The sequence below is a fragment of the Cebus imitator genome, unplaced genomic scaffold (genome assembly GCF_001604975.1).
Source record: "Cebus imitator isolate Cc_AM_T3 unplaced genomic scaffold, Cebus_imitator-1.0 Scaffold135, whole genome shotgun sequence".
NCBI classification, from domain to species: Eukaryota; Metazoa; Chordata; class Mammalia; order Primates; family Cebidae; genus Cebus; species Cebus imitator.
In genome coordinates, this window is record NW_016107450.1 from 4,317,188 (window position 1) to 4,338,195 (window position 21,008).

At 40.7% G+C, this 21,008-nt stretch overlaps 1 protein-coding gene across 3 annotated transcripts in view; it reads right to left on the reverse strand.

The window, feature by feature from the left end:
- Positions 1–21,008, reverse strand: part of NFIA (nuclear factor I A) — a 387,507-nt gene that overhangs the window by 114,830 nt on the left and 251,669 nt on the right. For all 3 annotated transcript variants that reach the window (XM_017541600.2, XM_017541602.1, XM_017541598.2), the window contains exon 4: positions 18,457–18,531. In XM_017541600.2, the coding sequence (XP_017397089.1) occupies positions 18,457–18,531 (75 nt within the window). The remainder of the gene's footprint in view (positions 1–18,456; positions 18,532–21,008) is intronic.

Consider the following 21,008-nt stretch of genomic DNA (forward strand, 5'->3'; position numbering starts at 1 on the left):
TTGCTCTGTTGCCCAGGCTGGAGTGCAGTGGTGCAACCCTGGCTCACTGCAACCTCTGCCTCCCAGGTTCAAGCAATTCTCCTGCCTCAGCTTCCTAAGTAGCTGGGATTACAGGCACATGCCACCACACCCAGCTAATTTTTGTCTTTTTAGTAGAGACAAGGTTTCACCACGTTGGCCAGGGGATAAGAAATTCAGGGGAATGGCCTCAGAAAATGTGAAGCCTGTAAACAATGTTAAAAGGACAAGGAGGAATTATGCCGCTGAAAGGGAAGGAGGACTTCTAGGTAGAGGAAACAGCATCAAGGGAAGAGAGCATAAAACGTTTACCGGATTTCTGATAGTCTAGTATGATGATACAGTGTAGAATACATGGGGGAGAGGGAGGATGGATAAGGTCAGGTTATGAAGGATCTGGTAGGTTTTTCTTTCCTTTTTTTAGAGACAAGATCTCACTTTGTCACACAGGCTAAGTGCGGACGCAGAGGTGTGATCATAGCTTACCGTAGCCTCCAGCTCCCGGACCTAAGCAATCTTCCTGCCTCAGCCTCTGGAATAGCTGGGACCACAGGTGTGGTATGCCACACTTGGCTAATTTCTTCAAAATTTCTTTTGTAGAGATGGGGTCTTGCTGCCCAAGCTGGTATTGAACTTCAAACTTCTAGTCTAAAGCAATCTTCCTGCTTTTGCCTCCCAAAGCACAGGGATTATAAGCATGAGCCAACATGTGCCTGGTGGGACCTGGCAGGTTTCTTGAAGGAACATAAATCTGAATTCAGAAGATTCCCAAGTTTATAAGCTATTAAGGCATTTACCTCACCCCACTATAACTGGGGATTATATTGCCAGCATCTAATATAGTCCCTGACACCAGGAGGCAGTCAGTACTAACACTGGTCAATAGAATGGGTTGCTGCATTGAGTTATATTCAATAGCAAAGTATGGGAATGCTATCATCAAATTTGCATTTATAACCTAGAAAGATCAGCCTGTCATGAGAGTAGGCATGGAGGGAAAGAGTGAGGGGTGCTTGAAGAATATAATCAGCAAACCAGAGAGGCCACTTAGGACATTTATGCAAGGTACAGTAAGGATGGGGTCTAAGCTCAAAGGATGGAATAAAGGAGCCTGATGCAATTATTCAGAAGTTAGAATCAAGATGTACTGACTGGCTGGGCACATGTGTGGTGGCTCACATCTGTAATCCCAGCACTCTGGGAGGCTGAAGTGGGAGGATTGCTTGAGATCAAGAGGTCAAGACCAGCATTAGCAACATAGTGAGACTGTGCCTCTACAAAAAAAATTTTTTTTAATTACCTAGGTGTAGTGACATATGCCTTTAGTTCCAGCTACTTGGGAGTCTGAGGCGGGAGGATCACTTGAGCCCAGGAGTTTGAGGCTGCAGTTAATTATGATCATGCTACTACAGCTCAGGCCTGGGCAATGGAATGAGACCCCATCTCGAATAAAAATCTTAGAAAATGAGTAAGTAAAAAGAAGACACACTGACTTTTGACTATTGTAATAACAGGAATGGGGGAGGATGGGATAATTCCCAGCATTAGCGCTGGGTAAACCAGGTAAATTGAGGTTGAGATGCTGTAAGGAACTGTGGGATCAAGAGACGGTATGAGGGAATATAACAATTTCTAAGAATAAATACTTATTTGATTAATAGCAATGAATAAACCTTAATCACAACTGTCAGTATACAAAAACAGTCACTACTAAAGAATGGAAGACTGAAATTCACGTGTACTTTCTGAAATTCAAACACATCTCTCAATGACAGGCTTTAAGGGAGGAAGGAATTTTTAAAAATTTTTCATTTAAAAAAATGCTGAGGCTTGACAATAAATGTAAACAGGGTTCTAATCAATAATTCTGATAGTCATTCCCTAATTTGGTTTTATATTAAATTTATTTGCATAATTTCCCCTTTTATTTCATTATATTTTATGTATGAAATAGGCCATGAAGGAGGGGTGGGGGAGATTACTCCAATATGAGCCTAGATCACTCATCCTCACTCGCAGCGGGCTGACACGTAGTTGGTACTTAATGCTTTGTGCCTTCCTAGAGATTAGAGATTCACACCTCTCATTAGCTAAAGAAGAGTTATAAGGCTCATCAGTGTCATAGACCTAGATTTAGATGTTTTTCACAAATGTCAGAAGGAAATTGAGGCTTCAACTGGGTGGAGAAGCTGTTTCATTCCTGAGCATGGTGGACACTGTCTGGCCCTCACTTCCTCACTCTCGGAAGGAAAGGAACACAGAGCACAGTGTGAATGTGAGGGAATCTGATCAGATGGAGAGAAGAGGCCTCCTAGCTTTATCTTTTATATAATACTGCACTTATATAATACTTTATCTGCACTTATATAATACTTTATCTGCACTTATATGATACTTTATCCTAGAAAAATGTCTTTTGCCTTATCTTTTTTAAATGTCAAGAGAGCCAGAATAGGGGGAAAAAAAAAAAAAGCCTGTGTAAACATCGTGTGCCCACGTCCCAGACATTAAAAAATAATTAAGCCCATATAAATGGGCTTCATTTGCCCATATATATATACTTCCTGTGAACCACTTAAGTACACTGTAATTGTAATGTAGCAAATGGCACCAGGTGGCCTGGCACTTCCCGAAAGTGTCTTATCAGACTTTTGATGAGTAACTTGAGAGCTTGGCAACTGGTTATGTGTGTCTTGAATTTTAAAACATCACTAAGTTTCTGAAATGAGAATGGGTTTCACAACCTAAGTTAAATAAGCCTAGTAATTCACAGATCCAAACTCTGCCTTCCTCAAGAGTCTTATAAAGGAACATCTCCCTGCAACTTCCTGTAGGTATGAATCACATGGACAGTTAGCTTACTGGGTTGGATTCTGACTCAGTGACACTGTCACACCCAAAGAGAAAGCCTCACACTTGAGGGGTGCAGTCCCTGTCAAAGCATCCCTGCAGTGGGTTGGGGATTCTCAGGACCTCTAATCTGGAGAAGAGAAAGAACCTTTTGTCAGGTCATGAAGAACTCAAGAGGTGGGGTTTAAGCAGGCCTTTTGGAGCACCCATGATGGCACGTTTTGATAAGCACTTTATTTACTGTACCTAATTTCATCATCAAAGCAAACTTCTCAGGAAAGTGAATTTTCTAGAGGAGGAGAATGAAGCCTTGGAGTGAGATTACGTAACTTGTCCTTGATTACAGAAAGACAGAGTCAGGGTTAAAATGCAAGGATGTCTGACCTCAAAACCTGGGCTTTTCTTACTGTGCCACACTGACTCTCATATGTAGTATTTGCCTTAAAGTTCAAATAATAAAAAGATATACAGTGTCTCTGTCCCCAAAACGTTTACAACCTAAGTGGAATACTAAAATAATACCTGAATATCTAATGCAATGCTGAACATGCTAAATTTCATAGGAAAAATGCAAAGAATGTGCTAGGAAAGTTCAAAGGAGTCATGGATCCCATTGGCTTGTGAGATCAGAAAAAGGTTTGATTCCAGGAAGGGTGGGAACTTAAGCTGAGCCTTCGAGGATGGTTCACATTTAAAGAAGCAGAGGAGAAAGGAGAGGCTTTCTTGGCAAAGGACAAAGTATGTGCCTAAGTTTGGAGCTAAGGAGTAAAGTGAGTGGTCTGCGGGATCCGGGACAGTTTCTGAGTAGGAAAGTGGTAAGATTACTGTGGACCTGGGAACATTCATAAGGCAACTGATATGGTTGGGCTCTGTATCCCCACCCAAATCCCACCTTGAAGTGTAATTTCCACGTGTCAAGGGTGGGACCAGGTGGAAGTAACTGAATCATGGGGGCAGTTTCCCCCATGCTGTTCTCGTTATAGTGAATGAGCTCCCCCAAGAGCTGATGGTTTTATAAGGGGCTTCCCCCTTCGCTCAGCGCCCGTTCTCTCTCCTGCTGCCTTGCGAAGAGGTGCCTTCTGCCATACTTGTAAGTTTCCTGAGGCCTTCCCAGCCATGCAGAACTGTGAGTCAATTAAGTCTCTTTTCCTTTCTTTTTCTTTCTTTCTTTCTTTTTTTTTTTTTGTTTTTGAGACAGAGTTTCTCTCTTGTTGCCCAGACTGGAGTGCAATGGAGAGATCTCAGCTCACCACAGCCTCCACCTCCCAGGTTCAAATGATTTTCCTGCCTCAGCCTCCTGAGTAGCTGAGATTACAGGTGCATGCCATCATGTCTGACTAATTTTTGTAGTTTTAGTAGAGACAGAGTTTCTCCATGTCAGCCAGGCTGGTCTTGAACTCCCAACCTCAGGTGATCCGCCCGCCTCAGCGTTCCAAAGTGCTGGGATTACAGGTGTGAGCCACCACCCCTGCCTAAACCTCTTTTCTCTACAAATTACCCAGTCTCAAGCATTTCTTCATAGCAGCATGAGAATGGACTAACACAGCATCCATATTCTGAATGCATGGAAGGGGGCTAAATTCTGGGGAAATCACAAGATTGATGCAAGTGTCCCAGCAGAAGGGAATGGAGGCCAAAACTCTGCTGTGGGGAAAGAAAATAGAATTTTTACAATGGATATTTGACACCTCGTCCAGAACAGCAAGTAGGTCTAGGAGACCTGTTCCCAATTGTGTACATGGAAGGTCATAAACAAATGATCATATTCTTCTACCAAATATAAAACATCAATAAGTTTATGTAACACTGTATACTTCTTAACTAATAAAGGCCTTAAGTCCTTCTTTTGAAAATTAAGAAACTAACGAAAGTTGTAGAGGGTTAAATCGTTTGTCCTATGTCACATAAATTCTGGCCTGCCCAGGTTATCACATTGGGTTTCTGAGGTTAAAGACTAACTGCCTTCTGGTGTGCTACGGAAATGATGCAGCCACTGCCAATCAAACGTGGGGATGTTAGGGTAGGACCGGACCAACCACAGCACAGCCTTTTTGTTCCATTTATTGTAAAATCTAGTTTTGCTCCACTTGTAATTGACTCTAGCTTTATCATTCTTTGTCTCATATGTAACATTTTCTCCCAATCTAGACTGAGATGCATTTTGAAGGTTATAAAGAGATATCATGGGGCATAAAAAGTGCTAGGCTAGGACAGGGAGAAATTGTCTAGATTCCCAGTCCTGCCAATAACCACCTGTTTACTTGGTTAAGTCACTGAAACTCTTTGGGCCTCATGATTCTAATAATAATACTTATGGCATAAATGAACCACCACCACCACTAACCACTGCTGCCACCATCACCGTCACAATTTATTAGGCATCATTTATGAACCAGAAGTTAGGCTAAGGGGTGTAAGCACATCATCCCATTTAACTACTCACCAGAAGTTCCCAATCTTTTTGGCACCAGGGACCAGTTTCAAAGAAAACAATTTTACCGTGGATCAGAGCAGAGGGGTGATTTCAGAGTGAAACTGTTCCCCCTCAGATCATCAGGCATTAGATTCTCATAAGGAGCCTGCAACCTAGATCCTTTGCGTGTGCATTTCACAGTAGGGTTAGCGCTCCTATGAGAATCTAAAGCTACCACTGATTTGACAGGAGGCAGAGCTCAGGTGGTGACGCTCCCTTGCCTGCTGCTCACCTCCTGCTGTGCGGCCCAGTTCCTAACAGGCCACTGACCAGTATTAGTCTGCAGCCCAAGGGCTGGGGAACCCTGATCCTTGCAATACCACCAGGGAGGAACTGCGGCACAAAGAGGTTAAATAACTCCTAGGTCACAAAGACAGAGGTAATACACCTGACCTTTAATCCTACCGATCCTAGAGCTACCTTTGACCAGTTTTGAGTACACAGTTGATAATAAATATGCTTTGAATTAAGGAGAGTGAATAATTACCCTCCCTATTTGCCCCTCTAAACTTTAAACAATACCAAATGAAACTCAGAATTCTATAAATACATATACATTGTGGGGAAGGGTTCCTCCACTTTCTTAAGTAGTATTGTAATTAATGAATCTGAGGTATTTTGTTCTATCGAGAAGTTTTTCTCAAAAGATTAACTTTTGGAAATTATCTCTTCAGATATTATTTCCAAGTCACTCATCTTCTACCCCCGCCTCTTTCCTGTCATAAGTTGAATGTAGTCTTTGTGTCATTTCTTAATAAATGGTTTGCTATTAAGGAATCATTATAGTAATGTAGGCTACTGGAAGAAAGGGGTTATTTTAGTAGCCAACCCTTTTAATGACCTGCTCTTCTGTACACATTAGTAGTTGGATAAGGTTGTGGTTATTGAACTTCTGCCATCCACCAGAGACAAGCTGCTCAGGCTTACATTGTTGGAAAGAGAGGATGATGGAAAAAATAATTTCTATACAAATTTTTGAGCTATTCTGCCTGAGAGATTACCATGTGCTAAGTTTCCAACTTGTTCAGCAGAAGTCAGCAGGGAGCATTAACTAAATGCCTAGTTTGTCCAGCCTGTGGTTAACAGTACCTATCCTCGGAGAGGCTGCATTCAATGGAATTCAACAATATTTATGGAGCACTTTTAGTGAGCCAGGCATCATTCCAGATGCTTGAGACACATCAGTGGACAAGACATAGAAAAACCCTGCCCTCAGCTGGGTGCGGTGGCTCACGCCTGTAATCCCAGCACTTTGGGAGGCCGAGGCGGGCGGATCACAAGGTCAAGAGATCGAGACCATCCTGGTGAAACCTCGTCTCTACTAAAAAATACAAAAAAATACAAAAATTAGCTGGGAATGGTGGTGTACGCCTGTAGTCCCAGCTACTCTGGAGGCTGAGGCAGGAGAACTGCTTGAATCCAGGAGGCGGAGACTGCAGTGAGCCGAGACTGCGCCATTGCACTCCAGCCTGGCACCTGGCGACACAGCAAACTCTGCCTCAAAAAAGAAAAAAAAAAAAAGAAAAAGCCTGCCCTTGTGGGGCTTACATTTCAGAGATTAACCATTGTTATTATCTCTTCTTCAAATCTGCATGGCCACTGAAGAATATGACAGAATGGCAATAAGTAACCCAACTCTATTTCCAACTTAGAAAATAACTATGAAAAAAGAGATACATTTTTCTTCTAATTACAGGATCTAAAACACTCAGTGAGACTTTGGGGACTTGTACTTTAAGACACGGGGCGGGGGTGGGGAGTCCAATAGCAGTACACAGTTCTATGGACCCAGCACAATTTAGTGTTGTTTTGCATTCTAGTGGCAAAGATCTTGTAAGAAAGTTCATGTCACTGGCACAAAGGGACTGAACATGGGAAAATACTTGTTCTTCTTTCTATCAAAGGCACAGTTGTAAAACGCACAATGCTATGAAAACTCAAGCAAATCTGGAATCATCGTTAAAGGGAATTAACTTGGAAAGTAATTTATGGCAAGAAAATTCAACTCCTTTGTTATCTTCCTTTTACCGTAATATGCTTCCTGAACACTGCCTATGAGAAAGGGCTTTTAGAAAGAAAAAAATAAGTATAGTAAAATTAACTCATTTTATCAATTTGTGCTCTCTGCCAGAGTTTCCTGACTGTGGCTACGAAGGGCTGTAAAACTGATGAATTTGCATGGAAAAAGAAACCAGTGTAAGTAATTTGTGTAAGAGGTAACACGAACATAGACTGCTATAATTCAGACACCCTGCAGATAGCAGACTGCTGCAGTGTGAGCAGTTATGGGTTAGAAAAATGACCACACTGCAGTCAGTCTGACTTGAATGGAAATCAATCATAAAGGTACTTTCTCTGCAGCTTCTACGCCACAGTCTTCAGCAACTCCTTTGCCAAGCAGATTTCTGGTCTGTAAACCTTGTGCTGAGCTCCTGTTTTCAACTTTTCCTTTCTAAGAGGTCTGACCAAATGCAGGCTAAGAGTATGGTTTTCCAAACAGGAACATAAGGAGAAAAGGCATTGAACTAAAACAAGGATTTCCCTCTATGTGAAAATGAACTTGCCTGCTATTAAAAGATTAAAGCAATGCTTTTTATGAAATGTAGCATTAGGTGCCAAAAGCCAGTAGAATATTTTTAACCCCATGAAAGACATCTGCTAACAAAGACAGAGCCCTATTTTCACACATCCTTGTCTTGTGGACACACGTTAAGGAATATATATTTGGTGGCAGAAAGAGAAAAGGGAGGTGAATTGAGGAATGTTTATTTTTGAAAAAATGTTTCTGTTTTATTAAAACAGGAACATTTCACTGATACATTCTCCCGCCCCACTCTGAATCATGAAGATAGTTTATCTTTGACAGATACTGTGAGTTTAATTTGTAAATTAAGTGTATTTAGGCACTTTACTGCCATAAAATGAGCTCAGTCTTAGATTTCAAGAAACTTAGATATATATTCTATAGAGGAAGAAGGACTGTCTCTGACTTAGTCTTGTATTCTCCTCAGTACGCAGTGCAGGGTGCTTCATATATTACAGATGCACCAAATGTTTACTGAGTTGAATTAAAATTACATGAGCTTGTTAATGAAAAATAGCCAAGAGCTAATTTTTAAATTTATTTTTTTATTTTTTATTTTTTTGAGACAAAGTCTCACCCTGTCATCCAGGCTGGAGGGCAGTGGCACGATCTTGGCTCATGGCAACCTCCACCTCCCTGGTTCAAGCAATTCCCCTGCCTCAGCCTCCCGAGTAGCTGGGATTACAGGCATGCACCACCACACCTGTCTTTTTTTTTTTTTTTTTTTTTTTTTGTATTTTTAGTAGAGACAGGGTTTCACCAAGTTGGCCAGACTGGTCTCGAACTCCTACCTCAGGGAATCTGCCTGCCTCAGCCTTCCAAAGTGCTGGAATTAAAGGTGTGAGCCACTGCACCTGGCCAAGAACTAATATTTATTGAGCATTTATTGCATGCCAGGCAATGTGCTAGGTATTTTACCTGAACTATCTCATTTAATCCTTGCATTATCCCTATGGAATATGTAGTTACATTATTCTCATTAAAAATGAGAAACTATGCTGTGAGTTAAGTAACATGGTCAAGATCATGCAACTTGTGACAGAGGAAGGACTTGAATGTAGACATTTCCTAGATATCTGTTCAAAGAAACAGGAGTCAAATCCACATTTCTAGTCCCGCTGTCTTTCCTTTGTCCTCAGTTATGAGGGAGATAAATTCAACAAGTTTAAATAGAAAAATAATAATTGTGTACACTTATGTGGCAAAACTTCTATCTCCTCCTTCTCCTTCTCGCCTCTCTGCTTTTGCACGTCTTAAACTTTACAAGCATCAACGAGAGTTCCATTGGATGAAGGGCCCTGCCACTTGGTCTAACAGAGCAGTCCACAGAGGGCTTAGCAAGGCTGACTGATCTGCATTAGTGGCTTCTGCCTTTGGGACAGAAATTGATTTTCTGCATTTTAGACCATCATCACATCTTGGCTTTTGGTTGAGGTCAAATGTGGTACCCGTTTACTATCTGATACAGCCTCAGCCATGGGATTAAGTTTTCTCTGACAGGGGTGGGATTTCATGGCCTAAGAGGTCTTTTTGCCAGTGATCTATAAACCAAGGAAGGGCTAAGCTAAACATAAGCCCCACAACCAAGAGTGCACTGGGACTACTTGACCATTAGCTTTTAGGAAACCATGCTACATCAACAAAGTCCCATCCCAACAACTGACTAATCCCGCTGTCTACAAAAACAACAGTTTTCAATATTTTCACCAGTAACTTTCACTGTTTTTCTCCTCTAACTAGTGAAAAATCCTGGGTGTTAACAGGTACTCATATTAACCACATACTGGATCAGTTCAATTCCAGTATTTGACCTAATGTGTGGTTCTGCTGAATGTGGACTCCACCAGCCTCATTCTAGACATGTTAAGAGGGTCTCTGCCAACAGCCCTTCTAATAGGCAAGAGTTAGCTTTGATAATGCACTCCAGCCAAATCTCAATCATATTTGTGGCCCTAATGCAGGGTAATACAGGATTTCTGCCAACTTTTTGGAAGTCACAAAAATCCCTTTTAGTTTTTCAGTGTTACTACTGGGTATGAATAGCCACCCTTAAAAATTGAGGCTTATGATTGCATAAATAAAGGTTTATTAAAAAGCACATTATTAGCTGGGCACTCTGGCTCATGTGTGTAATCCAACCACTTTGGGAGGCCAAGGCAGGCAGATCTCTTGAGCCCAGGAGTTTGAGACGAGCCTGGGCAACATGGCAAAACCCTGTCTCTGAAAAAAATACAAAAATTAGTTGGGTGTGGCAGTGCATGAAGGCTGAGGTGGAAGGATCCCTGGAGTCCGGGAGGTGGAGGCTGCCGTGGGCCACGATCGCATTGCTGTATGCCAGCCTGGACAACAGAGTGAAACTGCCTTAGAAAACCCTAACAAACCAGTAATGACCTGTAGCATGCTTCTGCCATTCACAGGGAATTTTGCTCATAATATGAGTGAAAGCAAAATTTTAAAATACTGTAAAACTAAGTACTACTTTTAAGAAAGCTGGTACAGATAACCCAGGTGTGGTTTGCCACTTAAAAAGTTGTTAATGTGTCAATGTTAGATTGAGAATTTGAAAACATTCTGTTACCCATGAGATATTCTAGGAGAACAATTTCTAGAACGATGCAGAAACACAGGCTCTGGCTAAAAATGTGAGGAATAAGAATTTTCTGGTTACTTAAAACGGATGAATGGGGTCTAATGTTGGCATGCTCTTACTCTATTGAAATTACTAACTCTGGAAGAGTCACTAGAATGGTTCTTCTAATAAACTGGTTGTTAGAACATGAACTCTATAATTGGTCCTTCTTAATTTACACACACACACACACACACACATATTTTCAATAAATGTACTGATAGTGGTCAGCTCCAAGATTGGCTCTGAGCATACAATGAAGAAAGATCAGGGGCTGAGGCTCTTTTCAATAATCACATGGTATTTATCATTGTTGAGCATCTACTTATGTGGCAGGCACTAGACTATCTGTGATTTAATCCTCATGACACTCCTGAGAGGTATTCCTATTTCCAGTACCTGGACTTAGGCTCAGCACACAGTTAGGATTTCATAACACTTGCTGAATGAATAAATGTTTGTAACCTAGGAAGAAAACACAGCCAAGAGGGATTAAATATTGCCCAAAGCTATAGAGTTGATAAGTGGCAAAGCCTGATCCCCAACTCTATATCCTGTACTGTTTTATAGTACCATGCTGCCAACTTGAATCTAGGTTTTATATTTGATACATAGGAAGTATAACTGATGAATGACCTAGAAATAAATGAACATACAAACAGACACCATGACAACACATGAGTATGGACATCAAGGTATATGTTGTGCTTCTCCCCAGTTTAAATCTTATTAATGATAGTATTCATAGTCTGGTAAATTTAGCTGAAGCTTCAGCTGAGAACAGAGATCGAAAGGCCCCCAAATTCTGCCATGAGAGCTTTCGCTGCCAGCTCTAACCAGAAAGATTGTAAGAGTATGAGTGTAAGGGAAAGGACTAGACCTTCATGCAGAGCTTCATGGACTGAAGGATACACTGATATCCTCAGCTTATTCCTGCTATAGTTCTAATTTCAACAGCTCGGTGGTCCATGACACAACTGCCAGCGCACACATCAAACACAAGGTATATGCCCCTTTTAATTTGCAGGGCTGAGTCAGCTGAGGACAGAGTCGGCCTAAGGATGGGGACACTCTTACCTCACATGGCTCATTCTTCACTAGGTGAGGAGGGTAGGATAGGAAAAATCAAGCTTGGCCACCCATACTGTGAGCTAGGATTCAGAAGAAAGGGTAGTTTGATGAAAATTTCTATTACTGCCAGTCCATTGCACGTGCTGCCAGCTTTGCTACCCAAATATTCACCCCAAATATGTCAGGAAAATTAAAAGGAAAAAATCATGCAACAAAACATCCTCCTGTGCTAATTCAATTTCAATATTTATTTTGAAAATTTATTGGATTATAGTAGAGGAAGCCGGCTAAATTAAGCCAGCCAGACTGTTATTTTTCTTCCTAAGAGTATGGCAATATTTATTATTTTACCTCTCCACGAGGGGTTAAAACTAGCAAATGTAACATTTGCAATGTCATAATATATTCAGAACAATGTGGTTCAGATAGGTAAAACAAAAATATATAGGGGCTAATCAGAATTTTCTCTTCCATACCTTAGATTTTCTTTAAAAACTGCATTTGGAGATAGACATGCTTTTTTTTTAAAGGGCCATCCACTCTTTTGTCTGCTCCACACTCTACCCTCACTCTAGAAGAGGTGCCATTGACTTCTACAGATAAAAAATGTGTGAGGTTCATTTTAAAATTACTAGTAGAGCCTGCTATTGACCATCTAATTATGCCGAGTTCCATTTATAAACATAGCTAACCACTAAGTTTATGGAGACTTTTTGTGCTGCTTTAATAGGATATTGATCGAGCGCATAGTTTGAGTAGACTGCCATTGAATTGTGTAATGGCAAACAAAAGGCAAGGTCACAGCAACTGTTCATGCTAGAGCTGCATCTATTTTTTATTATATCTTTTTGTTTCTTCCTTTAATGCTCAAGCCCAAATGGTTTCTCTTGAAAGAAGATCTTGCTTAAGAATATAAGCTATTTTTAAAATTAATTTCCATGCAACGATCACAGCTATCGTGTTACTTAACACAGGAAAACCAACAGGCCACTGATTTCGAAAGAAAGTTTTAAATCTATCCCACTTTAATAAAGATCTAAAGTACTGCAAATGTTTCAATGGCACCCCAAAGGACGGGCTGTCTGGAATTTCTTATTCTACACCCATTTCCTCATTAGTCCTTCTGTGCGAGGACATTTTGTCTTTTCAAGTTCGGGCTTGTTCCTACCAAAGAGTTTCATTTTCTTATTGTGCCTTGTAGCCGAGGTTTTCATTCTGTCTTAGAAGTTCTACCATGTCAAGTTAGAATATTGTCAATAGTTCTTACTAAATTGCTGGCCTGAAAATCTAAGTGTCTGAATATGGGTACTTGAAGGCGCAACAAGGACCTAGAGACTTCAAAAAGAACTTTAGAAACGGACTGCAATTTGGATGTTAATGACAATTCCTGTGTGAAAATATAGAAAGAGTGCACACGTCTAAGGCAGAAAACAGCCACTAGGGTGCCACCTCATGCCAGGCTGAGACATATGCCAGGCTCCATTCACTCCCACTCTCCATTGACAAACAACTCGGGAATCCTGCAGCCGACCCAGCAGCTGAGCTTTGTGGCAGAGCCAGGACAATTCAGCTGCTGGATTTTAATAGATTCTGCAGCAGTGCAACAGGAACCAAAAATCAGTCTGGGTAACTGAGAGTGGTTTTCACACCCAAAGACTCTAAGGCTGGCCACAGTGTACTGAGGATCCTGGCTTTTCAAAATTCCAGGGCCATGAAGTCATCCTTAGCCACGAAGTTTACTTAACCCTTGCAGCCAGCTTGGGTGTACAAACCGCCGCTAGAAAATTAGAGCCCACCAGGCCAGAGTCACAATGGCCTGTGTGTATTTGTGGTTTTCCTCCTTCCCAGTGAAGTAGTTAAGGTTTCGGAGTCACTCCACTAACTTCAACTAAAATAGAGTCAGCAATTTGGAAGGAAATGGGCAGAAGTAGTGGATTTTTCAGAACTTTCTGGGTTCATACCAGGAGTGAGATTTGACAGCCTTAGAGCTCATACTTTGAGGAAAACACTGGTGCAAAATAAACAAAAGAGTGGGTGCTGACAGAGACGGCTATCTAAGCAGCATCATTCAGCAGCTAGTAGAGTGGGCTCTCTTGGTAGCAACTTCAAGGGAAAGAGACCAATCTAAAAATGCCTCGAGAAGGCTTTGTTTGAAAATGCAGCATCATGTAAGAGCCATTTCAACAGATGGTTCTCGTCTCCTTCCTCATAGTATTATGCTAAAACAACTTTAGTGATTCTGAACCACATTGTTAACGCTTGTAAAACCCCCTTGCCCAAAGCAGAGAACACTTTTCTGTCTCTCTCTGGCACAGCGTCTAGTGGTCTGTATTTCCCCTCTCCCTTGGAACAAGGCAATAAATAATTGAGCTACTTTCAGATGGTCCTACCACATGGGGGGAAAAGGCGCAAGAGAACAAACATAGATTTTTATGCTGTAGTTCTTCCACTGCCACGGAAACAGAACTTTCCATTCTGCCTTTCATGGACTTTAGATGATAATGCAAAATAAATAAATAAAATAAAAGGTGGTAGGCAGGAGGCAAGGAGGAAAAGGCGAGTTCACGGAAGACTGCAGCTTCAGTCGGCCAGCGGGAGACCCTGATTCCAACAGCTTCATATATCTGATCGGTATCATTCAATGGCAAGCATCCTTGTTGCCTAACCCCTCACCTCTGAATTTGTGAGGCTGAGCCAGCAGCTTTCTCTTGAGTTTCTCTGCCATTGCCACATCGGTAGTAACACTATTAAAAACAACACACTGCACATAGTTATTTCAGTGAATCCTCATGAGGAAATACTGAAATAGCACCTCCCTCCTCTCTTACATTTAAAAGGGAGAAAATGAAAAAACAAAAACTAGAAACCGAGGGAAAGTAAATATTTCTATTAGCAAATTTAAAAATCAAATACTAAAGATCCAGAAAGGGGGAAAAATCTCAAGCTAAGCCATCATTAATGATGACTGTGAAATTTCCAGCCCATATAAACCATCATAATTAGGTATGATTGTGGGGGGTCTGGGTGGGGTTGGGATAAATAAGAGGAGGTTAAGAAGAAATCTGCAAAACAGTCAGAGATTCTAGGACATTGATACAATTAAAAACGTTTAAGTGAAAGGCATGACTATGGAGACAGTAAAAACATCAGTGGTGGGGAGGGACAGCGGATGACTAGGTGCAGAATAGGAGCTATTTAGGGCAGTAAAACTATTCTGCATGGTACTGTAATAGTAGATACCTGTCACTTTGCATTTCTCAAAACCTATAGAATGTACAAGAGTGAACCCTGATATAAACTGTGGGCTTCCATGAATAATTATGCATCAATATTGGCTCATGAATTGTAACAAATATAACACACACATGAACGATGTTAATAGGAGGGGAAACTGTTTGGGAGGAGGGGTATATGGGACTTCTGCACTTTCTGTTAACCTAAAACTATAAACCTAAAAAACAGCCCTAAAACAGAATCAAGTCTGTTAATTAAAAACAAACCACACCTGAAAACAAGTTCAGAAAAAAAAATTCAATTAAATATCTTACTCGCTTTGGTTTACAAGAAAATAGCTTTCACCTTTTTTTAATGCACAAATTAATAAGTTAAAAGTGTATCAACTCAACAAGAACTGATTATTCAATAAAAGCACAGAACCCTTGGATTCTATTTAGTTCTATAACGCAATTATAGGAGAGGCCTGCATGAAAAGGTCTGCAGTCAGCTAGCCGAGTACAAGAAGGGAAAAGAGCAAGTTGCTTAACCTCTTGGAGCATCACAGACTCCTCCATCTATAAAAAGGGATGCTAACACCGACCATGGGAGGATTGAATGAAATAATGTTTACAAAGTACCCAGCACAATGCGTGGTACATGGTATGTGCTTGATAAAGCTAGCTACTCTAATTTTTTCTCTTCTATGACATCACACTCCTAACGGGGCTAACATCATGTGTTGAATCACCTTATGCGCCAGTTAGCTTATTTCTGTTCCAGGATACAGAATGCACCCCAGGCCCACTCATCTGCAAAAAGCATCCCCTGCAGTTCTGAAATGGATGCCTCTCTCTTCCCACATGGGGGAACAAAAAGTGGGGGCAGCCTGGCAAGGCAACGGTGAGGGATTTCAGCTCCAGCATGCGGCTTGAGTGTTAAGCCTTTCAGGAGGGTGTGTGGGTGAGGAAACCTGAGCTGGGGATCCTTACCCCAGCAGCCAAGGCAATCTTGTGAAATATACCCTGACAAACCTACATTATGTCTAAGAAAAAGGGGTCTCCCGACTACAGTTGACTAGTTTGGCCTGAAGCCATGATTGAGCTGACACAGCCCAGACCCACTCTTGCCAAACAGTTTCCGTCAGCACGAGGCCATGTGTGAGTGAGTCCCAGAGCGATTACACAGCAGTGTGCAGAATCAAAAAGCATTTGAGAGCCAAAGGATGTTCATGATGCCAGACACTGGCTAGGCAACCCCCTAAGCAGGGACAGGAAACAAGTCCAGGTCCCTCTGCAAACTCAATCCCTGTCCAGCCATCCTCTCTGGCAGTCTTGAAGGCGGGTTTAGAATTCATTTGGCAGCCAAGCTATCTTAGACTGACCAGAGGTCTAATCGAACTTGGAACTGATAAGCTTTGGGATATAAGACCTTAAAAGGAAAGACAGGGAATGGAAGGAGGCGGAGAGGCTGGGGGTGATTCTGTGCTGTGTGGGCCTTTCTCATACAACCCCCAGGCCTGGAAACACTGATGGCAATGAAGACTAAATGTAAGATTTGCAGCAGCCAGGGCAGAATAAAATGGCTAGTGCTCCAACCTGATGGTTAAAAGGATTTTCTTTTCACTCTTTAAGGCTATGTTTTATAACCCAGTAAGGGCTCAATGAATGTATTTCCCTATAATGCTACTATGACAGTTATAGTCTGATATATATGCTCCCTATATTACTGTAATTATTAAAATTACAAGAAAAATGTGAGATATTTATTGTGTTCAAAAGTCTTAAGAAGTAAAAAAGAAAGCTATATACACCTGCACTGTTGTTTGTCTATGGCTGCCTAATCAGCTGAGCTATAACTAGGGCAGCATATCCTCTCCAGCTTACCAAGTCTCTACTGAACTGGTTGGTACTTTAAGTACACTTCAGTACCATGCCAGCAACCTTCCCATTCCAAGTCATGACTCCTTAGAGTTCCAACTCTTCCACACCGGAATGCCTCAGCATCAACCTGGGAGTCCCTGACTCCTATGACGCTAACACCGCTAGTTACGTTCCCACTGTTTCCCTGTCTAGTCTTAAGCTATAGATCTCTTCAAGTTCCTTTGGGCCAGTCTAAGAGTGTGGATTCTGGCCTTATGGAGATTTATCTGAACAATTTATCCACTGTTTGAATTTTTCGTTTGTTTGTTTTTTGAGACAGAGTTTCGCCCTCTTGCCCAGGCTGGAGTGCAGTGGTATGATCTCGACTTACTGCAACCTCTGCCTCTTGGGTTCAAGCAATTCTCCTGCCTCAGCCTCCTGAGTAGCTGGGACTACAGGCATGCAACACCGTGCCTGGCTAATTTTTTTGTGTATTTTTAGTAGAGATGGGGTTTCGCCATGTTGGCCAGGCTGGTCTCAAACTCCTCAACTCAAGTGATTCACCCGCCTCGGCCTCCCAAAGTGCTGGGATTGCAGGCGTGAGCCACCATGCCTGGCCTCGCTATTTGACTTTGGATAAATAACTTACATAGATCCTCGATTTAACTCATCTTTAAAAATGGTGGTAATTTCTGGTCTGAAAAGCACATTGTAAGGATTAATTTATGTAGGCCTAGGACAGTGCCTGGCAGACAGTAAATGACCAATAGTCATTAGATTCTCCCCTGTTCCCACACTGTGTATCACATTCTGTGCTCTCAAGACTCTCCTAGCCTATGAGTGACTGACATAAGAACAGACAGAATCCAGGCTTTTGAGACCAGGACGGCTTGACTTGCGTGATCTGACATCGTGTCCTGAGATGGGCTGGCTTATTCAGTCAATCTTACAAGCCTGTAACACAGTGAATGGGGGGTATGAACTTGAAGTGAAAATATTTATTTTTACTCCAGCTCATTCCACAAAGGGCTGATGCTGCTCAAAACCAATTTTAACAATGTAAATTTTACCTACAAGTGGTATTTTGAAGTAGGTGGAGTGGTAAAACAAAATAACATTTTAATATTTGGTATTTATTTTTCCTTCTTCTTACTGGGACCTGGAATATCGTAATCACTGCAGGTATGCTTTTAAATAAGAACAAAGAGAGATTCTTAAGGGAAGGCAACTCTGTGTGTGTGTGTGTGTGTGTGTGCGCGCGCGCACGCGTGTGCACACGCGCATGCATGCTAAATTATGTCATAAAAAAGCTACAATCAATTGACTGGGCCTTTAATCAATGGAGCAAGATGGTGACAGGTACTCTTCATTCACTGTTAGTGATTATTGACAAGCTGGTAATGATCATCCCAGCCTGTGTCACTCATACTAACGGCATTAGCATTTTTTAAAGGTCAAAAACAAATTCTTTTAAAATGCAGAATTTCTCAGAAATCAGGGAAGCCTCAGAATATATGAGACCCTCAGGATTTTGGTCTTTCTCTTATGCCTCACATCAAAGTAATATTTAATTTTTCCTGATTTAAATTCTTGGTTGTCAAACAAACTGTGTGGCAAAATTCCTCCAATGGGAGAATGAAAAGGAGATTCTGAAAGCTTTTTTTTTTTTTAATTTTTTTGTCTCTAGTAGTCCTAGGCAGAAAGTAAGCACAAACCAAGGCAAATCTGTAACAAATCAAAGCAAAATTATACTTACTCTGTGACACTCTTACTAGCTCAGTCACACTAAAAACACCTGATGTGACAAAACTGTCCTGGAAGCCCAAATGTCCTGAGGAAACAAAAACAAAAGAAAACAAAGTGTCATAAATATAAGACATCTGACCACAGAGCTTTAAATATTAGTTTCATTATGATTAAAACATGTGGTGTCTAATCTCATTTTCTGCTCTCCTTAGGGTTTATGTGGGAGGGGACAGTCATTCAGCTATGCAGACATATTTTTGGTTTGAATCTGAAGGTTGTGCAAAGCTATGACACAACAACTGGCTGATTTTTGAAATGGTTAAAAAAATTCAACAGGAAATCTGAAACAAAAGACAATTTAAAATAAATAGTTACCTTGGGTGACCTCTAAGACCTTAACAATTGGGATAAAAACAGCCTATCTAAGAATCACTAGGAGAGCTGCATTCCATACTAGTTTTTTAAACATTATTCCCTAAAGAAACATCTGATTGGGATTAGTTATCTATTCATTTAACTGAAACAAGATTTAAAGATGTTCTTTTCTAGAGGCACCACAGGGTGAATTTTTAAAAAGTCAGAATAGAAAAAGCAAGCCTCAACTCACAAAACAGGGAAACAAATTCTTTTGAGCACAAATAAAAATTTGGATTATTTACACACACACAAATTTTTTGTGTCAGTTGATTTTTTTTGAGAAAAGATAAATCAATGGTTGAAAAATTGTTTAATCTTTGAACTCTGCTTCTGCTTCATTTTTGCTGGATGCAATTAATTCCCTTTAAGACAGCTGTTATTAGCTGGGTGTGGTGGCTCATGCCTATAATCCCAGCACTTTGGGAGGCCAAGGTGGGTGGATCACGACTTCAGGAGTTCGAGACCAGCCTGGCCAATGTGGTGAAACCCCGCCTCTATTAAAAATACAAAAATTAGCCAGGCACAGTTGTGGGTGCCTGTAATCCCAGCTACTCGGGAGGCTGAGGCAGGAGAGTTGCTGGAACCCAGGAGGCGGAGGTTGTAGTTAGCCGAGATCGTGCCACTGCACTCTAGCCTAGGTGACAGAGCAAGACTCAGTCTCAAAAAAAAAAAAAAAAATGATACCTGGTATTATGGCAATCGCCGATTACTCACTTAATTTTATGATGTATTCAGAAAGATAAAACTTATACATGACAAGGAACACATAATCTATATGTCGTTTCCCTCTCTGACTCTAAAATTTTCTGATTCTATGAATCTCACAGAGATAGATTCTAGTTGAGAGGTCTGTCCAAGATCAGCTTGGTCTTTCCCTGTTTTAAAATCTGGGTCAAAGAAATTGTTGGCTGAAGGGGTTTTTGAAATAATTCTTCTTTGACATAAGAAACATATCTTGAAGAAATGCAATAAATGAAAATAAACCAATCTGAATATATAACAATCTTAAACAAAATGTATGTATTGATAAAAGCTAGATTTCATATACTACTAAGGGAAAGCAAGTTTACCTGTATCTACCAATAAATTTACTAAATGTCATACACATAAACACAAACAAAAAGTTGCATGTTTTGGAGGAGGAAAATGGACTGCAAAAAACTTGTCTTTTTTGGGTTACATTGGAGTTTTGCATAAGAAATTTCTACTGAGATTTTTAAAAATATCAGTTAACTTTTATATCAAACACATAATCTACGGTATTTGAGATAAAACAGTTCTAAGTTTTAGGATATACAATAAATGTAAACTGCTTTTTGAAATAAAATGGCAACATTTTGCCTTAGAAGTGCTCAAGAAATTTCACCTCACAAAACCACCCACACCCAGGTATTTAGTTGGCTTTTATTTGGTAAGCACCTAAGACGCTGTCTTTTAGATTAAGAGAATTCAGAGGTTAAAAAATTAATAAATCAATAAAATTCTCTAATGAGATCTTGGCAAAACAGACCACAACATCTCTTTCTTATTGGGAGACCATCAACATCACATTTATCCCACAGATCACAGCAAAGGAAATCCAACCACAAGGTACGTTAAGGTTGACTTAAAACACGTAGAACAATAACAAGGAAGTTCATAGATGAATAGGAAAATCTGGGTTGGCCTCCAGCTCTTGCTTATCACTAACTTTGCTACTTGACTTGCAGGCTGATACTTGTTTCTGTTCCAATCTTTGAAATTCCTTATTTTAAGGATGAACTAACATGAATCTCTGTATAGGGTGAATGTAAACACATGCACTTTAATCCTGCCACCAAAAAAATAAGCAATATATTTTAAAGGCTAAGGTTGAGTTTGGTGCAAGGACTTGGGAACTGGGGACAACCTTGCATTCATTCATTCATTCAAATTATCACCCTCTCCTGGTTGCCCCTTTTCTTGTGTCCACCTCCTAAATGTTGGTGTTCTCTAGGGTTTGTGCTCAGCTCTCCCTGTATGTGTGGAGGAGGTGTCTGTATCTACTTCCTAAGTTATTTTATCGACCTCCAAGTCATCAACTAGCAGTCTAGACTGTGATATTTGTGAAAATTAAATGTTTTTGTTTACCACTTTATAGTTAATGCCTGAGACAAAGCAGGTTAG